General features: G+C 41.2%; 1 protein-coding gene and 1 long non-coding RNA gene across 4 annotated transcripts in view; both read left to right on the forward strand.

The window, feature by feature from the left end:
* LOC110396423 overlaps nt 1–24627 on the forward strand; it is a 32311-nt gene extending 7684 nt beyond the window's left edge. Inside the window, exons 1-3 of one of the 3 annotated variants that reach the window (XR_002436956.1) lie at nt 14115–14189; nt 18335–18548; nt 24131–24627. This is a non-coding gene — a long non-coding RNA (uncharacterized LOC110396423). Of the gene's footprint in view, nt 1–14114; nt 14190–18334; nt 18549–21430; nt 21735–24130 lie in introns of those variants that run through there. The other 2 variants (XR_002436954.1, XR_002436955.1) reach the window with 2 other exon arrangements.
* ELOVL4 (ELOVL fatty acid elongase 4) overlaps nt 25340–25709 on the forward strand; it is a 35641-nt gene continuing 35271 nt past the window's right edge. The window contains exon 1 of the mRNA XM_021392213.1: nt 25340–25685. Coding sequence (XP_021247888.1) covers nt 25586–25685 — 100 coding nt within the window. The 5' untranslated portion in view covers nt 25340–25585. The remainder of the gene's footprint in view (nt 25686–25709) is intronic.

The following is a 25709-nucleotide window of genomic DNA, read 5'->3' on the forward strand; positions in this document are numbered from 1 at the left end:
AGGAATAAATATGTAACTGATTTTTATCACAGGTATAAAGAGCAGCAAGAGAGCCAAAACATCCACCTCAGGACATCCTTGTTAGAGCTCTTAATTTTAGCTCATCTTAAATGAGCTAAACTGGTTATTGAAAGCAGTCCAAGGGCAGCAACAGAGAGCAATGTGGACTCCCACACTCAACCCGGAACTGTTGAGCTGTGAGGCTGTGCACTATCCCACATGATTCTCCGTGCTCTCACTGTTGCTTTTGGTACCCAAATAGCATTTTTAAGGAATACCTATGATATATGACACTGTATATTCTAAATAGACTGATAAAAAGTATTGCTTGTTCCATGGAAATCTGACTGTGACTTAAGATATGATCCTGATTTTTTACAGAGCCAGTTCCTCTATTCTGTCCTGACAGGTTTGCAGAAATGCAGATAATGAAAAAAATCAGGTTACTTCCTTAGGAACCAAATCTTGCATGCCAAGCTGCATGCTTCTCTCATTGGTGGGATATGAAAGCAGCAGGAAGTTAGGAAAGGAACCATTGCCTGGGAAGCAAAATGTACTCCTGTTAACTCACTGAAGCAACACCTCCTCCCAAGGTTTCTCAAGAAAGGTTATTCAGAAAGTAACCCATAGATAAATAGCAAAAAGGAATCCGTCGCCAAGAATGATTTAATGGAAGGTCTCAGAGTTAAAATTAACAATTAGCAAATGTCCAGACACATTGCGCTGATAAAAAGAAATGAGAAAGTTTTGTCCTCCCTGCTTTCAGTGGAAGTGTAAGCAGCATTGAATAGACATGCATGACTTAGCTTTAATTTAATAAGCAGAGGTAAAATTAGCTGTTAAGACATGGGCAGCACAGAGTGAGCAAATAATCAATGTATTTGTTTTCACTGCATAACTCCTGCTACTGCTGATATTAGTTATCAGTGCTAGGGTTAACTGAGCTAGCCAGATTACACCCCACATGTAGTGTTTACCAGTGCTCCTACTGTGCGTCCCATTTGTGGGCAGACATGAGAAGGCCAACTGAGATATTAGGGTCTGCAACAAGTTATTCAGTACTTACAGGATTTCATCACAAGAGGATTTCTCTCCAGAGAGAAAAGTAGAGGAACAAAGGAAAAGGACCCATCGTGGCAGTGCAGATTTCTGATGCTGTCTAGGGGAAAAACATTTCAGCTGTCCATTTTTTTTTTTACCTCATGCCCTGGAAATGCTGAAATTGAAAGATTAAGAGACCTCAGGGGACCTTAAGTGATCTTGAAACTTGTAATACCCTATCTGTCAAAAAAGAAGTACCATCTCAGGTAGGTAAGGCAAAGTGGTTAACATTTTGATCTCACCTATGCCAGCCAGTTCCTCCAGAGGAGGAGAATTTGATTATTAGCAACAGTAGCCACTCAGTAGGACATTAGCACTTGGCTTCATTCTCAGTTAAGGATTCCCTGTGCTGATGTTGCCAAAGGAAGCTGTAGAGTATGCTTATGTAGACTGGTTTATAACTAGTATCTGAAATTCCACTTTATGTTAAGAAAACACTGAACCCTCTGAAGATAGGCTGGGTGTTGAATAAGTCATCAGCAAATACTGAGGATTGAGCTAGCAGAGGAGATGACTGGGATATGTTTGAATTAGCGTTTAATCTGACCTATCAATGAGTGATGTAAAAGAAAACTATCCCACAGATATTAAAGGCGGTTTCAGCAGACGATCTCTATCATTTATCATTTATCATTTGAACAGAGATAAAACATAAATCCTTAGTGTTTACAGGTACTCCTACTTATAAAGCCACTAACCAATACAGGCAAGTCTCAAGCCTTTCTACTAACTCCTTCACATAGAACTGCCAAACAATACTTTCAAGATGCCTTAGAAAGAGAGTTTACAAGTAAAAGTTGTCTTAATCACCAATGTTATTAATTCCAAAAAATAAATGATAAGATAATAGAAGTTAAATTAGAAAAACTTATCAGGTTATGAATAGTAATTATTCACTTTAGCCTTCAAATACAACATATTCAAAGGAGCTGGGGTTTCTGGTAGATGAAAAGCTAGACATGAGCCAGCAGTGTGTGCTTGCAGCCCAGAATGTCAACAGTATCCTGGGTTATGTGAAAAGAAGGGTAGCCAGCAGGGTGAGAGAGGTGATTGTCTTCTACTCTGCCCTTGTGAGGCCCCATCTGGAATGCTGCATCCAGGCCTGGGGCCCCTGACACCAGAGGGATGTGGAGCTGTTGGACAGAGTCCAGAGGAGGACCACAAAGATGGTCAGAAGGCTGGAGCACCTCTCCTTACAATGAAAGGCTGTGAGAGCTGGGCTTGTTCAGCCTGGAGAAGAGAGGCTTTGGGGTGACCTCACTGTGGCCTTCCAATACCTAGAAGGAGCTTATAAACAGGATTGAGACTGGGTTTTTACACAGTCTGATAGTTGTAGTTCAAGGGGGAATGTTTTAAACTAAAAGAGAGGAGATTTATATTAGATGTTAGGAGGAAATTTCTAACTCAGAGGATGATGAGGCACTGGAACAGGCTGCCCAGAGAAGCTGTGGATGCCCCATCCCCGAAGGAGTTCAAGGCCAGGCTGGATCGGGCCCTGGGCAGTCTGAGCCAGTGAGTGGCAGGGAGTTGGAATTGAATGTTCTTTTTAAGGTTCCTTCCAACACAAGCCATTCTATGATTCTATGAAAATACATAAGGAGGTAAATCTTTATTCTTTGTTAAATGGAAAAAACAAACATTCCTGGTGGAACAAATCTAATGCTTCATGATTTATATTATTCTGTGAGCTCTCTCTGTGAAAGTTTCATATTTCCTCTTTTGTCCCCCAAAAACCTGTTGCCTTCCTGAAGTGTATGGCAGCTGAGTACTTGGTTTATACCACTTCTTCCCTGAAACTACAAAGTACCTTAAAAAAGACTGCTCTGAGTTTTCACCCAACTTTAGGCAGATCTACTAAATTTTTCTCATGTACTACACCATTACATTCCATGTTGACTGTTAGACTGGAATCTGAACTACCATGCCTAAAAATCCCAAAATATTTTAAACTGTCAGAGCAACCAATAATATCAAATATTTTTTTTGCCTTAGTTTTTATCTTGCATGTTTTCTGAAAAGAAACCAAGTGTAGTTTCATATTAATATCAGGCAGAGTAATTGAAGACAGAAACATATCAGATACTTACTGTGGGCTAAGGTAGGGTATGAATTTACAATGAATCAACTGTCCCATAATTGCTTGTATTACCATGCATTACTATCTGGTTTAATCCCTGAAAAACATGGCAAATATATCACCCCTCAGTGAGCTCCCTTTTGTCACAAGGTTCGAATGGGCATGTAGGCAGATACCAATGACCTATTGACACATAGGCTGGTCAAATTCCTCAATTACCACCTTGCAATTTGTCCACATGTAGTTATCTGAAACTGGATTGCTTATGGGTAACGGACAGTGATTGTGTTTGAGAAGAGTTGTAATCTTCGTTCAGGAAATCTAGGAAATTGGACTAGGTGATCTTCAGAGGATTCTAACCTCCACAATGCTGTGATTCTGTGAACAGTGATTGAAATTACCCTTAAATGACAAACTGGTTACCATTTAAAAGATAAGAACATAGTTCACCGTGTGAAATATAAGCAGAAGTTGGAGAAATGAGGGTGGCAAGGCTCTGAACAGATTGCCAGGAGAAGCTGTGGATCAAGGCCAGGTTGGATGGGGCTTTTAGTAACCTGGTCTAGTGGAAAGTGTCTCTGCCCATGACAAGGAGGCTGGAACTAAATGGTCTTTAAAGTCTCTTTCAACCCAAACTATTCTATGATTCTGCAAAATTCTGTATACCTTCTTTCCTTGAGTATGATTCAATTACATAAATGGCAAAGGTTGTCAAAGGGATGAAAGATCCAAAAAGTAGTGGAGATTGCTTTTGGGATCCAAGGAGTCTGCTCTGGCTCTGCTGCGGAACAAGTCCAGTAATAACAGTAAAGAAATATATATTGGGGTAAGAAGAAGTTGACATTGCTCCTTTAAGCAAGATGTTGGACTGCAGACCTCCTGAGATCCCTTCCAACTTTAATTATCCTGTGACCCTGAGGTACAGGCAAAATGGCAAGCATATGCATAAAGTAAAAGACTGAGACAGTAAACTAAGAATGTATAAAAACAAAACATTTTAGAATAGATTCTTCTACTCAGTAAAGAAGAATTATATATCCATATTCACATACTCAAGCTGAATAATATCAGATATATATTAGCAATTATGGAGAATATTTAAAAATATATAGGGAAAATAACTATTTTAAAATCAACAAACTCAAATATTTTGCATCTGGAAGCTGTAGAACAGGTGATCTCATTCTACTGATGATTTTCAGAAAATTCTGGAGAAATTAAGTAATACCATGTTGTCAATGCTCAAGAAGCAACCAGAATGAAGTAATTATAGGATGGTCAATCAGTTAGTAATCATGAGAAAAATAAAACGTGTTATTGATCAATTGATAGTGAATAGAAATAAAGTATCAGTCATTTTGGCTTTATAAAATTCTCTTAAACAAGCCTGATGCCCTTTGATGGACAGTTATTTAATAATAAGTGCATAAATACAATGTATGTACAATTTATAATTTCACTGACTAATGCATGACATCATGATAAAAAAAGTAGCGCTGAAGAATAACAGTGAGAGCTCACTGTTATCTCTAGTGGGTTTCTCTGTGAATCAATGTTAAGGTATAACCTGTTAAGATCAGTTTTGTTGATTGTTGGTTGACCACAGATTAATGTGGGGATGATTGGAAGGTCACCAAAGTGATAAGGGTGAATAAGGCTTAGTGATGGACATTCATACATGCAGTAATCTGGATCACATAGGAGATCAAATGAGACCTTTAGATACAAGAATGACAGTCTATACTTTGTCTTGTAAGTACAAACCTTTGCTGTATCTTGGAAAACTCTAAAATTTGTGTGTAAGAAAACTCAAAGCAGTGATTTTACTGTAGAAGGAAAGTATTCAAGCTTCATGTAAAAATAAGGTGATTAGGGAATAGGAGTTGGTTGGACATTTTATTTGCATATATGGTGCTGGTAAATCTCAAATTAGGCATAAGAATATTTATTAAAAGAAAGGTCATTAAAATTCACAAAAGAATCACAAAAGTACTTCAGATATGAACAAAATGCTTTCTTAGTTATTTAAAGAAAAGGAAAAGAAATGAGACTCGGCAGGTAACTTCATTATTTTATGCATGTATCTTCACTGGGAGCAAAAAGTACGAACTGCAGTGGTCTCTAATGTAGTGGATAAAAAATTTAAAGGAAATAATGTCTGGAAGATAAAAATGAATGTATCTGAAATGGAAACAAGGCATGACATGAGCACTACCACTGAAAAAAAGCATTCAGAAGAAGTGGTGAATAGTAATCTTTTAATCAAATTCTTCTGAAAGTGCGTTTTAGTAAAAAATGTATTTTGCTCTATGTAAGCATAATAAAATGCAGTGCAGTGAGTCATCATATGTCATCACGGATTTTCATTTTGTAGACCCACATGACTTTAAAACTCTGTGAAATAATTAATTTCAGATTTCCTGACAGTGAGTTTAAAGGCCAAATGTAGTGTGGGATGGCAAGAAATACTGTGTATGCTGGTCAGCTGTACACCTAAGGAATTCCAAGCTGGCTAAGATAGCTCTGGTCACTGTTGAAGCATGATGTCAAAATTACACCGTTATTGAAAACCTGCAGCACAATGGAAGACAGATAAGAAAAGCTATCTGGTAAACAGATGTCCTTTTTACCAGAAGGAGAAAAGATTCCACCAAACACTGAACATTTTGGAACTCCTACTCAACAGTATTCAAAACTACATTTCGTACTAATTAAATTGCCATGGAATTATGCCAGTTTTTACCAATATCAACTCATTATCTCTGTATCTACCTTACTCCATTTTCTTTTCAATGCAGCTTTGACTACAGAGTCGATTTTATTGTGAATAAATTTTCCGGAGCTATAAAATACGTGCCCACGTTGATTTTACTTTTTGTTTGCCAAATGTCTTGTCATTTGCCGAATTATTGGGTTTTACAGTTAGACAGAACGTGCAATTTGTATGATGTGAATATTTTCGGGAAATCTTTTTTGCGTTGTAATCCATTTCCCACCACTAAGCATGTTAGTTCCATCTCTTCTCTAGACCATCTGTTGAAGTGATAAAATGTGAATTTGCTAATGATAAGTTTAAAATAACATTTCTGAATGATTCCTCAGAAGTGTCCTTTTTGCTGAATGGTGTGAAGTGTTGCAACATTATTCACTGTATTTGTTGAATGTCCTATCAAAATTTTGTGTCGTAAGGAGCAAAAATAAAGAAGAAAGTAAGCTATGTTACAGAATTACTCTAAGAGCTTGAAGAACTCCAGAACAGTTCCAGAGGAATATATTGAATATTCACTTGCAGTGCCTTTTTACATACATCTAATAAAAGTGGTTGTATTGCATGCAGAAGCTAGTTAAATTTACCCATGCTCTACCTGCTTGATGACTGAATAGCTCTCTAGGGCACAGCTCTGGTGATAGGTCAATAATGCTAAATAGACTCAATGTCATTAAGACCACCACATGCAAATAATTCTGGCTGTTTAGCAAGATTCTGAAAGTCACTGAAATGGAAGTGTTCATAGGAGATCTTTTCCCTTTCTTCAGGAACACAACATGTACACGTTTTGTAAAAAAAGCTAACCATTAGTTCACCTTTCCCCCTTTTTCCACTCCAAATTCTCATCAGCTTTCCATGCACACTCATAAGTGGTGGCCCAATCACTTGGCATCATTTTGGTAATACTATATTTATGTCTTCTTAAAAAAAAAAAAAAATCCTCTTTGGGTGAAGTTCTTCCTAATTCCACATGATAAAACTATGCTCTTACTCTCTCTGCCTTCACATATTTTTTCCCAAACAGAAAGGTCCTCGGCTTTCCTCATCCACATCAGTCTTCTTATTTGCATCAAGATCTAGCCCTACAGTCATATACTTCATTGCTATTGCTTCTTTTAATTCATTTATTAGTGACACTATGTGAAGTCAGTAAAAATGGCATTGAAATGACACATCTGAGTTGTAGAACAATTTTTCAGATATGTCTGAAATAGCAGCTATTTGAAACTGGATTTACCAAGATCTCCAAGTACTTGGGGCACTCATGTGCACATTAGGTCTCCATTGGAAGAACCCATGGAAGATCTATTACTGAGACTGCTATTCCACCATTCTCAGGTTGCCTTTAACATGCTTAAGTGTGTGCCTGTGTGAATGCATATATGTATATATAAGAAGTGTAGGCAAAGGTATATATTTTCATATTGTTGATGAGATCTGACGTTTCTCTTCTGGAAAAGCAAGAGTCTTACCAACAAGGCAGTCAATAACGCATGTGCTTTCACCATTGCTTCAAGGAATCCCATTGACCTGCTCCTATCATGATGCCAGGTGATTGCAGGATAATAGACGAAATTGCAGGCTGTCACTACTTAAGGGAACACCCGGATGCTGTCCTGGCCATATCATTGCAGTATGCTGCAGCTTATGCAGAGAGCACCTACATACTTCTTACATTATCGCCTCATTACCTGAGGAGATAATGGCAGGCTCTGGATACATTTAGCTCATAGATCTGGTGCAGACGGAAATCATATCTCTTCCCTCTGAGGCTTAGGGGAGGCAACCAGAGAAAATGAGGGATGCCTCATGCTCCCACATACTTTATTGCAGGGTGATGTGGCTCAGGAATGAAAGAATGTCAGGCAAGCATGGGACATGTGGGGTGTTGTGCACTGCTGAGGAATGCATATCTACTTTTCTATTATGGACTGATTTTATTTTGTGCATAAGATATTTTGGTTTTACTGAACTTGAATAGACTCTGACTATGATGTAAGATTGGAGCGCCACAACTTTCTTCTCCTTCATCTACCAAGAACATAATCCCCATGTTTAGGGTACCCAGCCAATATATCAACAACAACGAAAAAAAGCACATCCAAAACCAGAAGCACATGCATAACAACTGAAAATATTTTAAACAGAAAAATGATAAAATGTCCTTCTCTTATCTAGGCAAAACCAAAAGCCCAGTAGGGACTTTTTATCAGCATGACTTGCATTTATTCCCATCTGAAATACTGTGTATTTTGAAATACTTAAATCAAAAGCTGTCAAAATAAACAAACAGAAACTATTTTTAGGAATTTATTTATTTTCATTTTATTTATTGTTTAGTAACAATTAAAAACTTACAGCAACTGGGAAAATGAAGGAGGATTTGCTGGGGAAAGTAATAATACAACATAATACCACATCATGGTCTTGTTAAAAGAATTGGTTTCACTGTTGCTTTATACTCAGTAAGTCCAGAAGTACATTATTTTGGGAGATTCTGGGAAGAAGCAAAGTATGGAAAAGATAGTTGTAATTCCACCTCTTCAAGTGAATATTTCATCATTACTTGAGGACTCAATGTATTATGGACTACAGTATGTGTCAGTGGTGGAGGTTGCCTGACCTTGGTGGCTGCAGGGCCATTTCTATCACATTTCCCACTCCTGTCTCCCAGTTGCTGTGGCACAGCAGTTTTTCCCTCTCTTAAATCTACTCTTCCAGAGTGCACCCAGCACCACTCATGGCTCAGCTCTGGTGGCGTGTCCCTTTTGGAGCAGCTGGAGCTCTGATCTGACATACGGTAGTGCTAGGCTCTGCTCACCGAAGCCACCCCTGCAACAACTCCCCCTACCAAAACCTTGCCATGTAAGCCCAATACAGGAACCCATGGTCACTGTGGTCTCTCCTCCTTCCTCTTTGCCATTACCACACAACCTCTCCATTACTTTCACTTGTATCCTCCAGGAAAAGGATGTGAGAGCCTTTGTTCAGCTATGTCATAGCAGATGATGGTGTCTGAAGGAATCATCTGCTGGTTGCTCACACCAGCAGTTAACCCAAACCATACCATGACCCAGGTAGCAGTAGGAAAAGTGACTTGGCATTTTGTTGGCTGGCATAGCTGAGATGAACTGTGTGGCAATGTAAAGGGTCATATGGAAAAGGAGAGTTAAACACTGTACAAATGTTATTAGGAAATGATCTGGCACATGAGAGAGTGACATGGAAACATGCAGGGAGAACATAAATGTGAAGCAAATTGTGCGAATATTTGCATTTGGGTTACCCATGACTTTGTTGCTTCCATATGGCAAAGCAGAGAGGAAAGCTCAGCACATGAATCATAGAATCATCCAATCATTAAAGTTGCAAAAGACCTCTAAGATCACCTAGTCCAACCATCGACCCATCCCCACCATGCCCACTAAGCATGTCCCTCAGTGCCCCATCCACATGGATCTTGAACACTTCCAGGGACGGTGACTCCACTGCCTTCGTGGGCAGCCCGTTCCAGTGCCTCACCACTCTTTCTGAGAAGAAATTTTTCCAAATATCCAGCTTGAAGCTTTCCTGGTACAACTTAGGCCAATACTTCTCATTCTGTCACTGTTACTCACCTCACTACAATCTCCTTTCAGGCAGTTGTAGCTTTCTCGTCTCTAGAATAGAATCCCAGTTCCTTCATCTGCTCCTCATAAGGGGATAAAGTCAGGAGAGGAGAGGGGTAATTTAGGCAAAAATATGCAAGAAATCCATGTTTAAGATAACTTCTGAAGTCATCACATGAAACTTACTGAAGATGTGAACAAAGTCCAGTATGATGCCTGCGCAATTACCAATACATTGATGGCTGGGGATGTTCAATAATCCTGAACTGAAATCATCTACACTAGCAAGATGCTAAAATGGTCCCTTCGTATTTTTTGCCTGAATCAACCAGCCTTCTCTGTGTGTCATTTGGACTCAGTATCTGGGAACATTCCTGGAAATGTGCCATTTACAGATATAAAATGTAGCTTCTGTTGTCAGTAGACTTGCAATTATCCAGAACAACTTCATTTATGTACTCATTTAGAAGGAAAATGAAAAGAGGTATACACTGTATTTCTTTGATGAAAGTCTGGGTCCTGCAGAATCCAAATGTGTCAGTCATTTGGATACACAAACATCTCAAGCATGTGGAATAGGCATTTGACCCTTGCCCTGTCCTTAGTCAGTCTGGCTAGATGTATACCAAGTTTAATGCGCAGCTGATGTGAGCACATGAGGAATTATCCTGCACACATCACACCTCAACCTATTTACTTTGAATAGGGCGGAAGCAAGCACCATATCACACCGTATTGATTTGTGAGCCACACCTTGGTATTACCTTATCTTTGGGCTACGACTGTGAGGCATCCTCTGGTATTTACTTTTATGCCATTGGTTTTCTCTGCAACCTGGGACAACTTATTTAAACATGTTATGGCTGCATTTCTTCATCTCTAAATTGTGGGTAATTCTTTCCTCATGAGATTGTTATGAAGCCACATTAATTAATGTTTATAGAGCCCACAGACAATATCCTGGGGTCAATGAGATAGATAAGTGAAAAGTATTCTTATTATTCATAATGGGACAACACATTCAGCTTGTATGTATATAAAGGTGCAGTTCCTTTTCTTTAGTCATCTAAAAGTTGGGTATCTTAGCTTAGTCACTCTTCTAAGCTATTTACATTATTGCTAGAGGCAGAAAACCTCAGATGATGACTTATTTTACCTGAGAGTAGCAGGATTCATCTTCCTCTGAAGTGTCTATTTCTCCCCATTAGCTATGAAACCTAGACTAGCTCTTACAAGATACCCAGCTCCCACATGAGGGAAGCAAAGTGAGATTAATTGCAGACTTACTATTTTGCTTACTCAACTACTCCAATGTGTTATTTATTCATAAGAATCACATGGCTAAAATCTCAACTATAAAAAATCATGATATGCATTCTACCCACCACAATTCTCCAAACCCTTTAAGTCAAGCTGGACAGCCACATTACAAGAATCATACAAACACATGCCTATCTCCAGCATTGCACCTGTAGGTTATTATTACACTATGCTCTTAGTGTACAGAAGTGACACAGGAGAACCTACCTGGGATCTCCAAGTCCTGCAGGCATGAGTTCAGGTTTCCTCACTGAAAGCATGATGAGCCTGAACCACAGAAATCGAATATGGTGCAAGAATCTACTTAGACTCAGCATCAAGGTGAGCTCATGTTCGAGAAAAGAAAAGGAGGAATACGAAGAGGTGAAAGAGGAGTAAACACCTCAGGTACAGCAGTAAGATCAGTGCATCATTATGGGAGGTCATTATACCTACACATAAATGTTTTCTTGGCAGTCTCTGCCCTGACAGTTTCCTTAGCTTGCCCTCCTATGGTCAAAGCATTTTTCATGAAAGCATGTTAGAGCATTTTGAAACCGGCCATATGAGACTCACTGTTAGCATATTTTTATCCAAACCTATGTTGCAAGTTCCTTGTGGCAAGGACTGTGTCCTTGCTGTAGGTGTAAGTCATTTTTAGCATACAAGTTGTAGAGTTTCTTATTGCTATGGCATTATAGTTAAGCTACTATTATTTGCAAATAATAAAGTCTTTTTTAAACCTGTAATCCATAGCTGTGATACACTGGGTATATTTCACTCAGGGATCAAATTCCGTTCATACGTGTATTCGACATTTTAGGAAATAATAAATGCAATTCTGATATTGTCACACAAGAAGAAACCCTGTATATTCACAAGTAATCTGAACTCAAGTGGCAATAAAAGTTGCTGTCACTACCGCTATTAATACTTACAGTACTGTAATTCCATAACAGTAACATATCTGTAATTATTCTCACAGTTGTACACTCACAAATATTCCTTTACAGTTTGTCTTATCTGTATCATTCATGAATGTGAAGAAATTTGGAGTTATTAACATTGTCAGGCCATAAATACTGTGACACACTGTGAGACAGCATATATATATATATCTCCTATCTTGGAAGTACATCTCAGGGCATGTTACATTTTAACCTGTGTTCTAGGATATTTGTACATATTAAAAAAAATAATAAATATATCGTTATGAATGGATTTCAGTTTTAGTTACCTTACAAATACTTTACTGTCATTTCTGACCCATCAAATGCAATACACCTTGAACAGAGTGGAACTTGCTTCCCAGCTGGCCTCACATCACAAGCCACTAAGTGACAAGTGTTATGCCTCAAACAATGGAAGTAATATAATTAACTGGATACAGATCTTTAATTACATTGGTAATACTAAAAAAGGAAATAAATATAGGAATGGAGAAACACCATCAAAGAGTATTAAAGTAGGAAAATGGTCAAAAAGCTATCTGAAAGATTAAAGTTGGTTTTTCTCTAATATTGAAAAGTTCATTAGGATAAAGATATCCAAATGTCAAACTGGTTGATTTTAGAAATTTGTAAGGCATTAACACAACAAAGATTCAGGGCTCCCTTGAAAAGGTAGCAAAAGGATACCATTAGAAAGAAAATAAAATATATGGACAGTTAATGTTCATCAATCTGGTGTTGTGAAATATGGATTTCTTCAGCTAGGCTTGCTATTTGAGGATCAAAAGTTTGATTGAACAAGGTAATGGTGCTAATAACTAAGATAAAGCTTTCATAGGCACCTGAATTGCACAAGTTTGTGAAAAAAAAAAAGGGAAGTAAAAATTTCTTAATTTAAATTATATGGATTAACAAGTAGTAGTGACAGAACAAAAATGGGTAACTGCAAATGGATTGCCATTCAGCTCTAAGGATTAAGGCTATTTCTAAGGCACTGTGGCCAGATCTGACATTCACAGTTCTGAAAAACATATTGAAAACATGTAAAACCTTTGGTGAATGATGTAACATCCGTAATATATGCCTAATGTTAACATTCTAAATAAGATTAATCTTTTTTCATACAATAAAAAATCAAGAGATTACAAAACAGAGAAATGTTAATGCCTGTGTAGAGAAGAGATTACTGACAGTAACCTGTTCTACAGTGTAACAGGTAGCTGAAAGCTGCCACTAGGCATTCAGACAAGGAACGCATGATAAACAACAGCGTAAGTATTGACACAACGTGCAAGCATTTAATTCAAAAAAGAAGTGCCAGAGACAAACGATCCAACTTTCCTTTTCATTGCTGCAGAACGTTAAACGGAGGTTGGCTGTTCTTTTTTTCCCTTGAGCTGCTTTGGCCAGTGCAATCATTCAGAACAGCAATCGGTATTAGCAAAGAGGTCGTGAATCTGCAGAAGAAAGAAAAAAGAACTGGGGATGATCTGCTGCTGCTAATGCTGAGGCTTCTGCACAAGTCTACCAGTGCTGGGAAGTGGGTGCAGAAGCACTGCAGCCATGCAAGCAACCAGTCAGCAGCTAAAAGGAAAGGAGAGCAGAGCTGGGGGCAGAAAACCAGACAGATGTTCCAACTGCTGCTTGACGTGATAGCCAGAAGGTCTGAGCACCATTCCCTCCATGCTGCAGCCACTGTGCAATGGTGGACAGGTGCTGGGTGTGCATGAACCTGCACCTTGATAGAATTACCTGGACTGCTCCCACACATCCAGTATTTTCTTATAGTAAGATACTGCCCCTGTTCTTTAGGTACCAATATTGTACTGTGTAAAATGTAAGACATTTAAAAGTATGATTTTCCTGTGTAGTTAAATAGCCACTGTGAACTCTGAGTACCTCCCTGGGGCCAGCCATCTACCTAAAGATACCCGACTAGAGCATGCTGGCATAATGCATGCTACCATATCTCTTGTGTACTCTATTGACTTCTGGCTATACGGCAGCCGTTTTCATGTACAGAGTTAATTGTTCATTATTCTTCCTTTTTTAATTACCCATAGTCTGATGTATGTTGTTATTTTGCATTACAGTAGCTGAATTTTTCTTTAGCACACAATTTAACAACTCATCTCCTTAAAGGATTTTGGAAAATGCAGATTTATGAGTCACTCATAGCTTCACTGATATACTAAAAGACTTCTTAGAACAGTAAAGAAATTTTCCTTCCCTGGAATGTTATAGTATCAAGTAGCTGCAGCCTTAACAGATTCCATGTTTTTTTTTTTTAATTTCTCTTTTAATGTGTCAGACAGGGTACTTTGGTGCTGAAATATGGCTGATTGGTCTGTTGTTCAAGGATACCCATGAAGCTCATTTCAAAGGTAGATCAAATAGTCACAGACTGTAACAACTAGAAAAACTTATTGGAGAATTACTGTTCATTATTTCCTCCTGTTGCTCTCTGTTCTGCTGCTGGTGTCTACTAAACACAGCCTACCTTTTCTTGGATGTTTTCATATTCTTACAGTAAGTGTAATGTTGTTTTAGGAATTACAGATTCTGATCTCTTTCATTAGTTGTTTACTTAAATGGGATGTACAGACAGCTTATTATCAAACTTATTCTGAACTGTCTGGCATGAACAGTCCCATAGTTGTGACTGTATCAGATGCTGCCATGTGGAAATTTGGAAATCTGAAGTGCAATTAGTGAGGAACAGACAAAAAGAACAAAATGAATATGTTGCATGCTGGCAACAGTGCACTTACATTTACATTAGTGCTTCCTTAGGCTATGTTCTTGGAAAGAAGTTTAGATGTGTTAACAATACAAATGGAAAACTGTACAAGTATTCACAAGCGATGATTTAAGAAATATTAACAATCTCAGCTCACCATCAGTCTGCTCAGATTGGAGAGCTGAAGTTTATAAAATGTAATTAAAATTGATATCTGGAGTTAAAGAAGAGAAGATTCAACTTCTGGAGTTGAAAGTGAAACACAGAAGAATTTATGTTAGAAGGGATCCCATGGGATCGTTTAGTCCAACCCTCTGCTCAAAGCTGGTACAACTTTGACTTTGGAGCAGATTGCTCAGGTTGGGTTCAGAACACCTTTTTGTCAGCTGCAGCTCCTGCCTATTACCTTTAATCCTTTCCCTGTGCACCTCTGAGGAGAGCCTGGCTCTGACATCTGTGCCCCTTCCCAGGAGGTAGCTGTAGGCAGTGCAAGTTCTTCCTGAAGCTGTCTCTTCTCTAAGACGAGCAAACACATATCCCTGTCCTCACTGCTGCTGGGAAGGATGCTCCAGTCCCTGTCCATCTGGACACCTCACATATAGGCTCACACTAGTACATCCATATTTTTCATGTATGGGAGCCCAAAGCTGAGCACAGCACTGCAGATGCTGTCTCACAAGAGTCGAATGGAAGGAAGAAGAGCCTCCCTTGTCCCACTGGCTTCATGCTTGCAGCCCAGGATGTGGTTGAACTTCTTCACCTCTGACTCATGACTAGCTCACCATCCAGGACTGCCAGGCCTTTTTCTGAAGAGCTGCTTAATTGCTCAGTTTCTACCTTGTACTGTTGCAAGACATTATTCCATCCAAGATGCAGGACTGACTTTTCCTTGTTGAATTTCATACAATTTTTGTTAGCTCATTTCTCCAACATGTCAAGGTAACTCAGACAGGAGCCCTATCCAGCACTGGTCTGATGTCATCTGTGAACTTGTGAAGGGCTGTTAAGCAGCGTTGTCCCAGTACAAATACCAAAGGAATGCCACTCTCAAATAACCATCACAGTTTCAACTTCTTGCTCCAGACTTTTTTGTTTTAAACTTACTTCATAATTCACCCAGATAGCCCATATCTCTGCAGTTTAGCTACAGAGAAGCTGCTGGAGACAAAGTCAAAACCTTGCTAAAGTGAAGGTAAAAGAAATCCACTGCTTTGCCTTCAACCACAAATCCAGTCATTTTATTTGTAAAGGTAATTAGGTTGGTCATTTTCTTTGCCAATTTGTACTTGGCAAATCCATGCTGTTTTCTCCCATCCACCTTTTTCTCCATCACATGCTTGGACATGGGTTACAGAAGGATTTGCTCCATAATCTTTACAGAGAATGAAGTACAGCCAGCTGGCCTGGATTTCCCCAGCTTTCCCTCCTTGGCTTTCTGCAGGATGGGTGTGACATTTGCTGCCGTGGTCACAGGAACTTCCGATCACCACAAGCTGCTGGAGAGACAGAGAACAGCCTTGCAACTGAAAGCTAGCAGTCTGTGTTTCCAATCCCCTACTTCTGAGCTAAGATAATACTGGGTGCGCTGCTCCCACAGTCTCCACCAGGAACCATCTCTCCACATTATCACATCTTCACTGTTTGATTCCTTGTGGAACTGTGACAGTTAAAAAGCTACTTAAGGAGCCTGTCCCTCTCAGGGATGGGTACCTGTCTTTGCTGCATTACTGCATTTCCTCACCTTTTTATTTTTCCCGAAGCAGTATATAAGCCAGGTCTCTGCAGCCACATCCCAGAGAACAGGGGAGCGGAGGAAGAGATGCTGTCTGAAAGGTTCTGTCACTGCAGTCACAGCTAAAAAAGCTTTTGGTTGACGTGTCTTAACTTTTAGTTGCATTGTTAAATACTTGGAGTCTCTATATTCTCTGACACAATATGATATAATGGGTATGATATCAGCCATACATCCTGTTTGGCTTTGTGTTCAGGTTTCTTAAGTAATCCCTAACCCACTCTTCCTCTAACATCAGTTGAATTCTACCAAACACATGGAAAGACTGAGAACAGACCTTGCCAGTATGGACTGAGGCATAGAAACCTCAGCCTTTCTGTTTCCATCATTACAAGGTCAGCTTCAGTCTTCCTTTTGCTGTTTCTGCTCCAATAGAGGCCCTTCCTGAAGCCCTGCACATCTTTTACCTATTTATCCTCTGTCTAAGCTTTCCCAGTTGAATCCCTGCCTGCCTTGGCATTTCTCTTTTATTCATGTTGAGTAGCCCTGCTTCCAAATATGCTTCATTTTTGCATCAGAACCCAGAAGTTTGCTATTCAGCTGGTCTGGCCTCCTCACATCAGCATCGTGTCCTGCAGACATGAGTAGAATATCCCAAGTTGGAAGGGACCACGAGGATCATCAAGTCCAACTCCTGTCACTGCTGTCAGCGAAGGAGGGCCGGAGTCCCCCGGCGTTCGGGCGCCGGGCAGCCCAGCTAGGGCCCGACCCACCTTAGGTTGGCTCGGGGGAGCCTGGCTCGGCCTTAGGCCTGGGCTACCCTGCGCTGGCCACCACCAGCCGCAGTCGCTGCCTGCTTGCGCACTCCGAGCGCCAAGAGTAGATGCTTCCTATGTTTTGAGGGGGTTGTCGCTGCACATCAAGCAGCTCTCCTGAGTTCCCCTGTCTTTCAGAGTGGCAGCTGTTGGAAACTAAGCCATCACAAATTGCTCTGAAGTCTCTACTGAGAGCCTCTATTGATGCTCTAAATCACTATTCTGCTATGTGCCTCTTTTGCTTCCCATCTTCAAATCGTATGATTTCCTTAGGAGTAAACCAGATAAGCCCAGTTCTATCAATATTAGAATCAGATAGGAAGAAATACAAACAAATTTATGTTATTCAGCAGATTCATTTTTTTAAAAAAGGATTTTTTTCATTTTATCTGTATTAATTAAACTGATCCTGAGATTATGCTAATGCAATTATATAAATTTTATTGTGCTCATCTAGTGCAGTTTCTTTGGCTTCCCTCACACTTTCAATTCACATTTTCTTAACGAAAAAGCTAGTAGTATATTTCTGTTGGTGCTTCTGTCTGTATATTTCATAAAATATGTATCCAAAAGACTCCACTGAAGTCGATATATCATATTTGTTTGCACAAGCTGAGAATCTGGTCCAAATGTTCCTTCATGAATTCTTGAGATAAGTCTCCTCCTTGGAGCTCTTCAGAAGCTGCCTGGATGTGGTTCTGTGCACCCTGCACTGGGTGTCCCTGCTCAAGCAGAGATTGGGCCAGATGGACCTAGAGGTCCCTTCCCACCCATTCTGATTTTGTGGTTCAGTGAACAGAGACTCATTGGACATTTTTTCCTTTTATTTTGGAACAGGCATCTGGGTGATCTTTGTTACTGGGGCATACATTAACATTGGAGGATAGATCCTCTTCCAGTGTCAGGCTTTTCAGGTTTTGTTTTTAAGTATCCTGCTCTGGTATGTAGATATGACTTAGAACTCTGAGACAAGACATAAGGGAAAATAAAGGTTTGTGGCTAGACACAGAGTTGACTGGGGACCAGCACAGACTACAGCAAATAAAATGTATATATGATGTCCTCATCTTCATATACAATAGCTGCCTTTCTGAAAGCTCAACAGTTTAGGGTGTTAACTTCACTTCTGGGACTCTATTTAGCTGCCAGGTTGAGCTGTGACTCCTACCTTGCAGACAGGTGACTTCACCAGAGCTTTACAACCTTCATAAAAACTTCCTGGATATTAATTGTATCTTGCAGTAAGAATGGATGGCTCACAGGCTAACACCAAGACCAGCACCACAACACCCTTGGCCAGGCATTACAAACCCAAGCAAGGAAGCGCAGCACACCTGAACTGCAGGCCTGGCTGGGGATTTCCCTGCCTGTCCCCAGACCAGAGAGGTGGCTGTGTGGCAACATCAGTGAGCATGTACAGGGGCTCTCAGAAGACAACCTCAAGGTCCTTTGCAAGGTAATGGCTGTTTTTCTGTTTTCCAGCATTCAACAGCTGAAAATTCTCATGCTGTATTAGCTTTTTCTGCTTTTGTTTTGTACAACACTGTTCTCTTAAAACAGCATTATTACACAGGCACCCATCTACTATATTTTCTGTTGAGAGCCCAGCTCTGAAATGCTTCAGAGCTGCCTCTGCATGAAATATACAAGAAAACTCTTGTACTTTTATAAGAAATCTGAAATTGCGTTACATAGCATAGGAAATGTTACATTTTGTATGCGCCTGGCTTGCCTAGAACTGCCTAGTGGGTGTTCAGGTTCTTTCAAAGTAGGGTGTTGGGACCAATACTCTAACTGACAATGCCTGAATATGGCACTAGCAAGATTAGTGAGCCATGAGCTTATATGAGTGAGTGTACCAGATTTAGTTAAGCTAAGGGAGATCCCAACATTTTTTCTTGATTCCATTCCAATGAGCTAGGATTGACATTGCTTTTCTCTGGGCTTGATTTCACTATACAAAAAATGAAGTTAATAATAATACTTACTTTTCTCACTCGGGTGTTATACAGCTAAAACATTGATAATAAAATGTATAACGCTATGGTGAATACTTCCCATGGTCTTCTGGAGATAGGGCACAGTGAGCCTCTAATGAGGTCTGGCTCTCAGCCTCTCCACCAAGAACATTTGGATCTTCAGAATACCCCCATGCCAGAGTGAGAGGTTGAATGTGCACTAGGTTGTGAAGGTTCAGAGGCCCGGAGTCTGACACATCCTTTATGTAACTCCTTCACCACAATTTTTTTCTCTTCACATCACACAGATAAGGGGTATGCCCAGCACCAGCCTTACCACCCATACCCAGAGTTACAGAAGCAGCCAAAGTCAGTGTAATAGCGCACAGCTTGTGCAACCAGCTCCCCTCCGCCTAACGACATTGCTATAAGAGGCTTCTGCAGGGGACTGTGCCCTACATTTCAGGCCATTACTAGCACAGAAGCAAAGATGCAAAATCATCCCTACAAACAGCTACACACCTTCAGGTGGCTGACACACCCAGCAGAGTGGGAGCAGTAGCAGTGACACACACCTATGGAAAAGGCTGGATTTGGTAGTTAGCGAGGTGCTGCAGATCTGACTATACATGTTGCTGTCATTTCAACATAGCGCCCTCAAAACATCAGCTGATAGTTGGGCATCACCATTCTACAGCATGTACACATATGAATCCTTCATTGCAAAAGTGTGCTTGCCACACCTCACAAATGATAGATGCTGTGACAGATATCACTGCAGATAAAAATCTTAGCTGTGTAAAAGTATGAGAAACCCTGTAAGAAAAGTATCAGTAGGGCTGAATGGGAGATAGTATGTATACAGGGTTTTATCATCCTTTTGCCCACAGAACACTTATTTTTAAAAGGGAGCTGAAACAGAGATAAAGTTATGAACTTGCACCTGTCAAGTATACAACACATCTGATATACTGCACATTACACATTAGCTTCTTGGTTGAGGAGAAATCTCCCACAGAGGAAATAATGATAAAGAAATCTTTCAAGATGGGGCTGAGAAGCACCAGTCTAATGGCTCCTCTTCTGGACCAGCCCAGAGCAGGAACAGCTTTAGCTGAATACAGACCAGAACTGTGGGCCAGCACCTCTACCCACTGTCCAGATTTGCAGTCAACAGGGTTAGCTCTGCAGTGTGAAACCTGCAGAGTTCTGCCCTCATTGGGTAGAAAGGAGAAGAAATGTCCATGTGTGTATCACATCCTCTGCAAAAAAAAGTTGTATTTCTGTCACTAGGAATTCGTTCTGTTGGATCTAACCATTCAGCGATTAAGCCACAATGTTAAATATATTTAAATTCTGATTCCAGATACAGCCACAGCAAAAATGGTTAAGGTATAAAACCTACAGTTGGTAAAGGCTGGACATTAAATTCATTGTTGCTGCGGGCAGATGCAAGCTAGGCAGAACCCAATGGAAACTTACGTCAAAGGTTAATTTTGGCCAAAGTCCTCATTGAGTACCAATATCTCTGGATACTTTCTGATACATCACTCCAACATATTTGTTTTGGAAAAATCTGTTTTGAAGCAGTAAAATGTATGAGAGGGCAGATGGCATTAAGCAGACTTCAGAAGACAAAGAGCTGGACCCATTTCAGATCCTACTGAAGACTCCCTTTATAAAAGCTGTGAAATCCCTGTTACCCCACCTCAAATTACAGATGTAATAATGTTACGTAACAAACAACAAAAAAAATTAATTAGTGTTGAAAGAGACATTGTTGGTATTAATGTTATTTTTAAAAAATTGTGGTTGTTTTAATATAGTCTCTTTAAACTTGTGTAGCACGAAATGGCCTTAAACCAGCCTCTGTATTGAAGCAGATAGCAGTTGTGCTATTGCATAGGCAAATACTGAAGTCTGTACTTGCTGACTGAAAGATTAGACAGGCTTTTTTTGGCACAGCTAACCACCTTCACAAGAAGGCTTCAATGCAAGGAGCATACAAATTTGACCGGCTATGTAAGGAAAATTAATATATTGCAAGTTGATTTGCCGATTTATTTCAGATTTTCCCTCTTAAAACACAAAATCAAAGGAAAAAAATATGATAGTTCAGTATTTACAATATTTAAATCACATACATTTCTGAAGTTAAGGTCTTCTAAATGATTTTAATTTGGTCAAGCTTTACACATACAATATTTTGTACACCTTCTTTACCGGTAAGTGAATGAGTTGTCCATTACACATGGCCTAACATGCAGATCTATCAAAACTGATTCAGTGACTCTTATGATTTTCCCATCAGGAAAGTTCCTGGTCATTATGATTCTCTGTAGCTAAGAAAAGTTCCTTTACTTCTATTTGTATCTTTCAGTGAGCTATCTGAAGGGAACCACTGGTGACAACACACAAAGTTCCATCTTATTCTTCCTAATATACCTCGCAAAGATTATCCAGCATATCCGTATGTCACTTTCCCCTCATAACAACCTCATTGCTAACCTGAATTGAGCCTCTAGTCTGAATACATTCAGTGATTGCTGAAGCAATTGCTCATTCATCAAATAGTAGAACAAACTTCCCTGAAATTCATGAATAAATGCTTTTTCGTGTTCATTGCTAACTGTACTGATCACCTGGACTTTGTAACAGAATCTCAGAATGCCAGAAGGGTTTGGGTTGGCAGGGACCTCTGGGTCCATCTGGTCTAAGCCCTGCTCAAGCAGGGTGCCCAGGACCATGTCCAGGTGGCCTCTGAAGATCTCCAAAAAGGACAACGTGTGCTCAGCCACCTGCACAGTGCAGAAGTGTTGCCTGACACTTGGAGGGAATCTCCTGTATTCCCATTTGCCTATTTTCCCATCCCTGGGTACCACTGAAAAGAACAACCTGTTTGCACCTTCCCTTTAGGTATTTACAGACTTTGATGAGATCCCAGATCTCCTCCAGGCTGAGCAGTCCCAGCTCTCTCTGCCTTTTCTTGGAAGAGATATGCTCCAGTCTCTTCAACATCTTAGTCAATCTACATTGGATTCTCTACAGTATGTCCATGTCTCTGTATTACTGGGGAGCCCAGAACTGGACACCGTACATCAGGTCTAGCCTTACCAGTGCTGAGCAGAGGTGAAGGGTCACCTTCTCTGACCTGCTGGCAATACTTTACCTAATGGAGTCCAGAATGCCACTAGCTTTCTTTGTGACAAGGGCACTTTGCAGGCTTGTGTTCAGCTTGGTGTCCGCTGGGTCCTTTTCTGTAGAGCTGCTTTTTAGCTGGGTGGCCCACAGCAGATACTCCTACTTGACAATGTTCCTCCCCAGATGTTTCTGGTGTTTCTCCTAAGGTAACATTTATATTGTTCTTTACTTTGGCCATGAAGAAGGAGAAAATGGCTTGAAAGTTCTGAAATATCACTTTTTTTTTTAACAAAAAGGTCTGGAAGGAATAAAAAGTTTGTGTTGTGGGGTATAAGCATACCTCTAATAGGTGGGAGGAGACTTTCCTTGGAGCTAGCTATCCCACAACTTCCTGTTACCTTTTGCACCTTTCCTGAAGCAATCTGGCTCTCCCGCTGTTAGCACAAGCATCCTGAAGGGCTGGACAAGAGGCTGGAGCTTAGCTTGGCATTTATCCACTCCTTTGGGGTTAGCTGCAACAGGTCTCCCTTTAACAAGAAGGAATTTGCCCATCTGAGATGTCAGGTTTTAGGAATGTGTGGATTACATGGACTAGAAAGAAGAAGATGATGGAACTGGCCAATTAATGATATTAAAAAGTCATCTTTTTCTGACTACCATTTTGCAGATTTCCTTGGATGTTACTTTGATGCTCTGCCTTTGGATGCCTTCCTCCTTCTCCTCTAAGTAGAAGACGTTATTCTCAGCTGTCTTAAAGCCGACACATCTAACTGGGTGCACAAACACAGGAAACCAGCTGAGATGTGTTTGGATGCCTTCAGACCCAAATCTAATTTTAGAACTATGTTTGCATGCTTGCAGGTTGAAAGTTAAACTAATGAGAATAGTTAGTCGTAAACAAAATTACATTTTTTAGCCAACGTCAATTCTTCAAGCACAAGAGAAGTTACTCTGATCAGACTGATTGTCTTCTCCCTGTTGTCCACCCTCTGCAGCTCTGCTGTTGCTCTTTTTCAAGACTTAATTGCTCCATAAAGCTGTGTATGTGCAATCATATTGCCAATATAAAGAAAATAATTGCAATCAATGAAAAGGTATTTAAACTTAAATAGATGAAGCTCTAAAATGTATCATATAAATATGTCATATATAATAATTATTATTGATGTTAATTGTGCAAAAATACTTCAATGAAATAAATATATAATCATCCTAATAACAAAGTAGGCATATCTATAGAATAATATAAATAATAACTATTATGAATATGCATTAATATTGCTAATATGCCTTATTCCTTTTTGTTCCTTGGTAGTCTGTGGATCTTCACTCCCTGTGCCAGTGGCACTGTGCTCAGTCCATGTATTGCCTGATATCAGGGATGGTAGGGGACTGTGATCTTTTGGCATGTTGAATCATTCAGTAGCCCATTCTGTTTCAAGCATTCATACAAGACAAATGCCAGTGCGAGGATCACAACTTGCTCTTCCGGTTTCCTTTTGATTTAAGAGATTAAAACATTAAAGAAAATCCACATCCTTGCTTTAGGTGATGCCAAACATACATTTCTAACTGTGCAACAAGTTGCAGTGGTTTCACCTGAAGGAGGCACAGGAACAAGAGCAAACACTTTGCTGCCTGCTTGCAAGTTGGGAAGCAGGTTGATGTTTGCTGTGCCCTACTCAGTGACAGATCCACTTCAGAGCTCCCAGCGGGTCTCCTGCAGAGATCAGCACCATCAGAACAGAACGTAGTCAAAGTCAGTACCGTCTATGCAGAATTTTGATGGACTCTTCCCACATGAGAGAAGTAGCTGTCCATACATTGGTATATGGCAACCTTGCTTCAGTTCCGACTTGCAAGCAGCAGTGAGATAAACCAGGCTGCCTTCTTGATCCAGACCTCCAGCGGTTGACGTGTCCCTTCCTTCTCTCCCCAGTGCATGCAGTCTCAACTCCCAAACAGCTGCTGGCTTCCAAGCTGCAGAGGTGGAAGTTCTTCTCATCATGGGGCAAACAGCAATGGCTAGCATGCCTCTCTCATCCATAACACTGGGACCACAGCTGCCAAGGCAGTCCAGGATCCGAGTGGAGGGTGACTCACCCAGGCAGGAGGAGTGCAAGCCGTGCTCACAAAGACCAAGTGACAAGTGACACACAGTTCCAGTGTACTGGGGGAGGAAGAGGCAGATACCATCTGATCTGCTGTCTGCCAGAAGGAAAGCTCACAACACGGGTGGAGAAGCTCTCCCCCGTCCCTCAATGAGGAAACCATTCCCAAACGTGTCATTCAGCCATCCACACTATGTGGATCATAGGAGAGAGAGAGACAAGCTGGCAGGAGATAAAGAAGGAAAGGGTGTCAGGAACATCTGATGCACCCACATCAGGCAGAGGGCTTGTTTGTTTGGGCTGAAGCGTTGGGTGAAGATCAAGCTCACTAGCCTTTGCCACAGAGGCTCCTTCTGCAGCCTTCATCTATAGACTGGGTGGGCAAACGCCTCTGCACCATAATATAACCATAAAAGCTCTTGGGGAGGAGGTGGAGGAGGCATGTGGGTGGGAGACATGCGTTGATGGCAGGCAGGGGAGTGTGGGTGTGCTGCTTGTTAGGGCAGTGCCACCAACCGCCCGCCAGCAGTGGATGGGACAATGGTGAGGTTTCTTGGGGTAATGGTGAGCTGGGCTTTCTTGGGGAACGCTGAAAGGCCGACACTTTCACACCAGCAACCTGAGGTGGAGTGAGAATGGCTCAATCAAGTGCCTCAGTAAGGAGTATTGGCACAGGCTGCCCAGGAAGGTGATGGAGTCACCGTCCCTGAGGTGTTCAAGAAACGCGTGGATGTGGCACTGAGGGATATGAGTAGCAGGCACGGTGGAGAAGGGTTGATGTTTGGACGAGACAATCTTGGTAGTCTTTTCCAACATTAACGACTCTATGATTCTAAGAGTGGAAAGCCGGGAGAAAGTAAGTAAAAGCTGGTTGACATGTTTATTTCCCCGACCAGTTAAAAAAAAAAAAAAAAGATCGATTAGAGAAATAGAGAGAACTGCGAGTGACGCCGCAGCAGACCGCCCCGGCCCTGCACCTGCTCCCCGCAGCCGGGGGCCGCCGTGCGCCTGCGCGCAGGGACAGATCCTCCGCGGCCGCCGCGCCGCGCCCCCCCGCCTCCTCCCCGCCCGCCTCCGCCTCCGCGCCCTCCTCCCTGCCCGCGGGGCACGGGAGCCGGTGACGGGAGCGAGGCGGAGTCTGGAGGGAAGATACCGAGAGATAGAGATTTAAATCACATCCCCGGCTGTAGAAGGGCAGCAGCAGCAGCAGCCCCGGCGCAGAGGCACGGACGCAAGCACCGAGGACAGGTCTGCCGGCTCCGCCGCTGCTGCTGCTGCTCGCCATGGGTGCCGCCGCCGCCGAGCCCCCCCGCGCCGCGGGCCTGGTGTCCAGCGTGCTGAACGACACCCTCGAGTTCTACCGCTGGACCTGGAGCATCCGAGGTAACGCGCCAGGCCGTGCCCCGC

Source organism: Numida meleagris, chromosome 3, assembly GCF_002078875.1.
Source record: "Numida meleagris isolate 19003 breed g44 Domestic line chromosome 3, NumMel1.0, whole genome shotgun sequence".
NCBI classification, from domain to species: Eukaryota; Metazoa; Chordata; class Aves; order Galliformes; family Numididae; genus Numida; species Numida meleagris.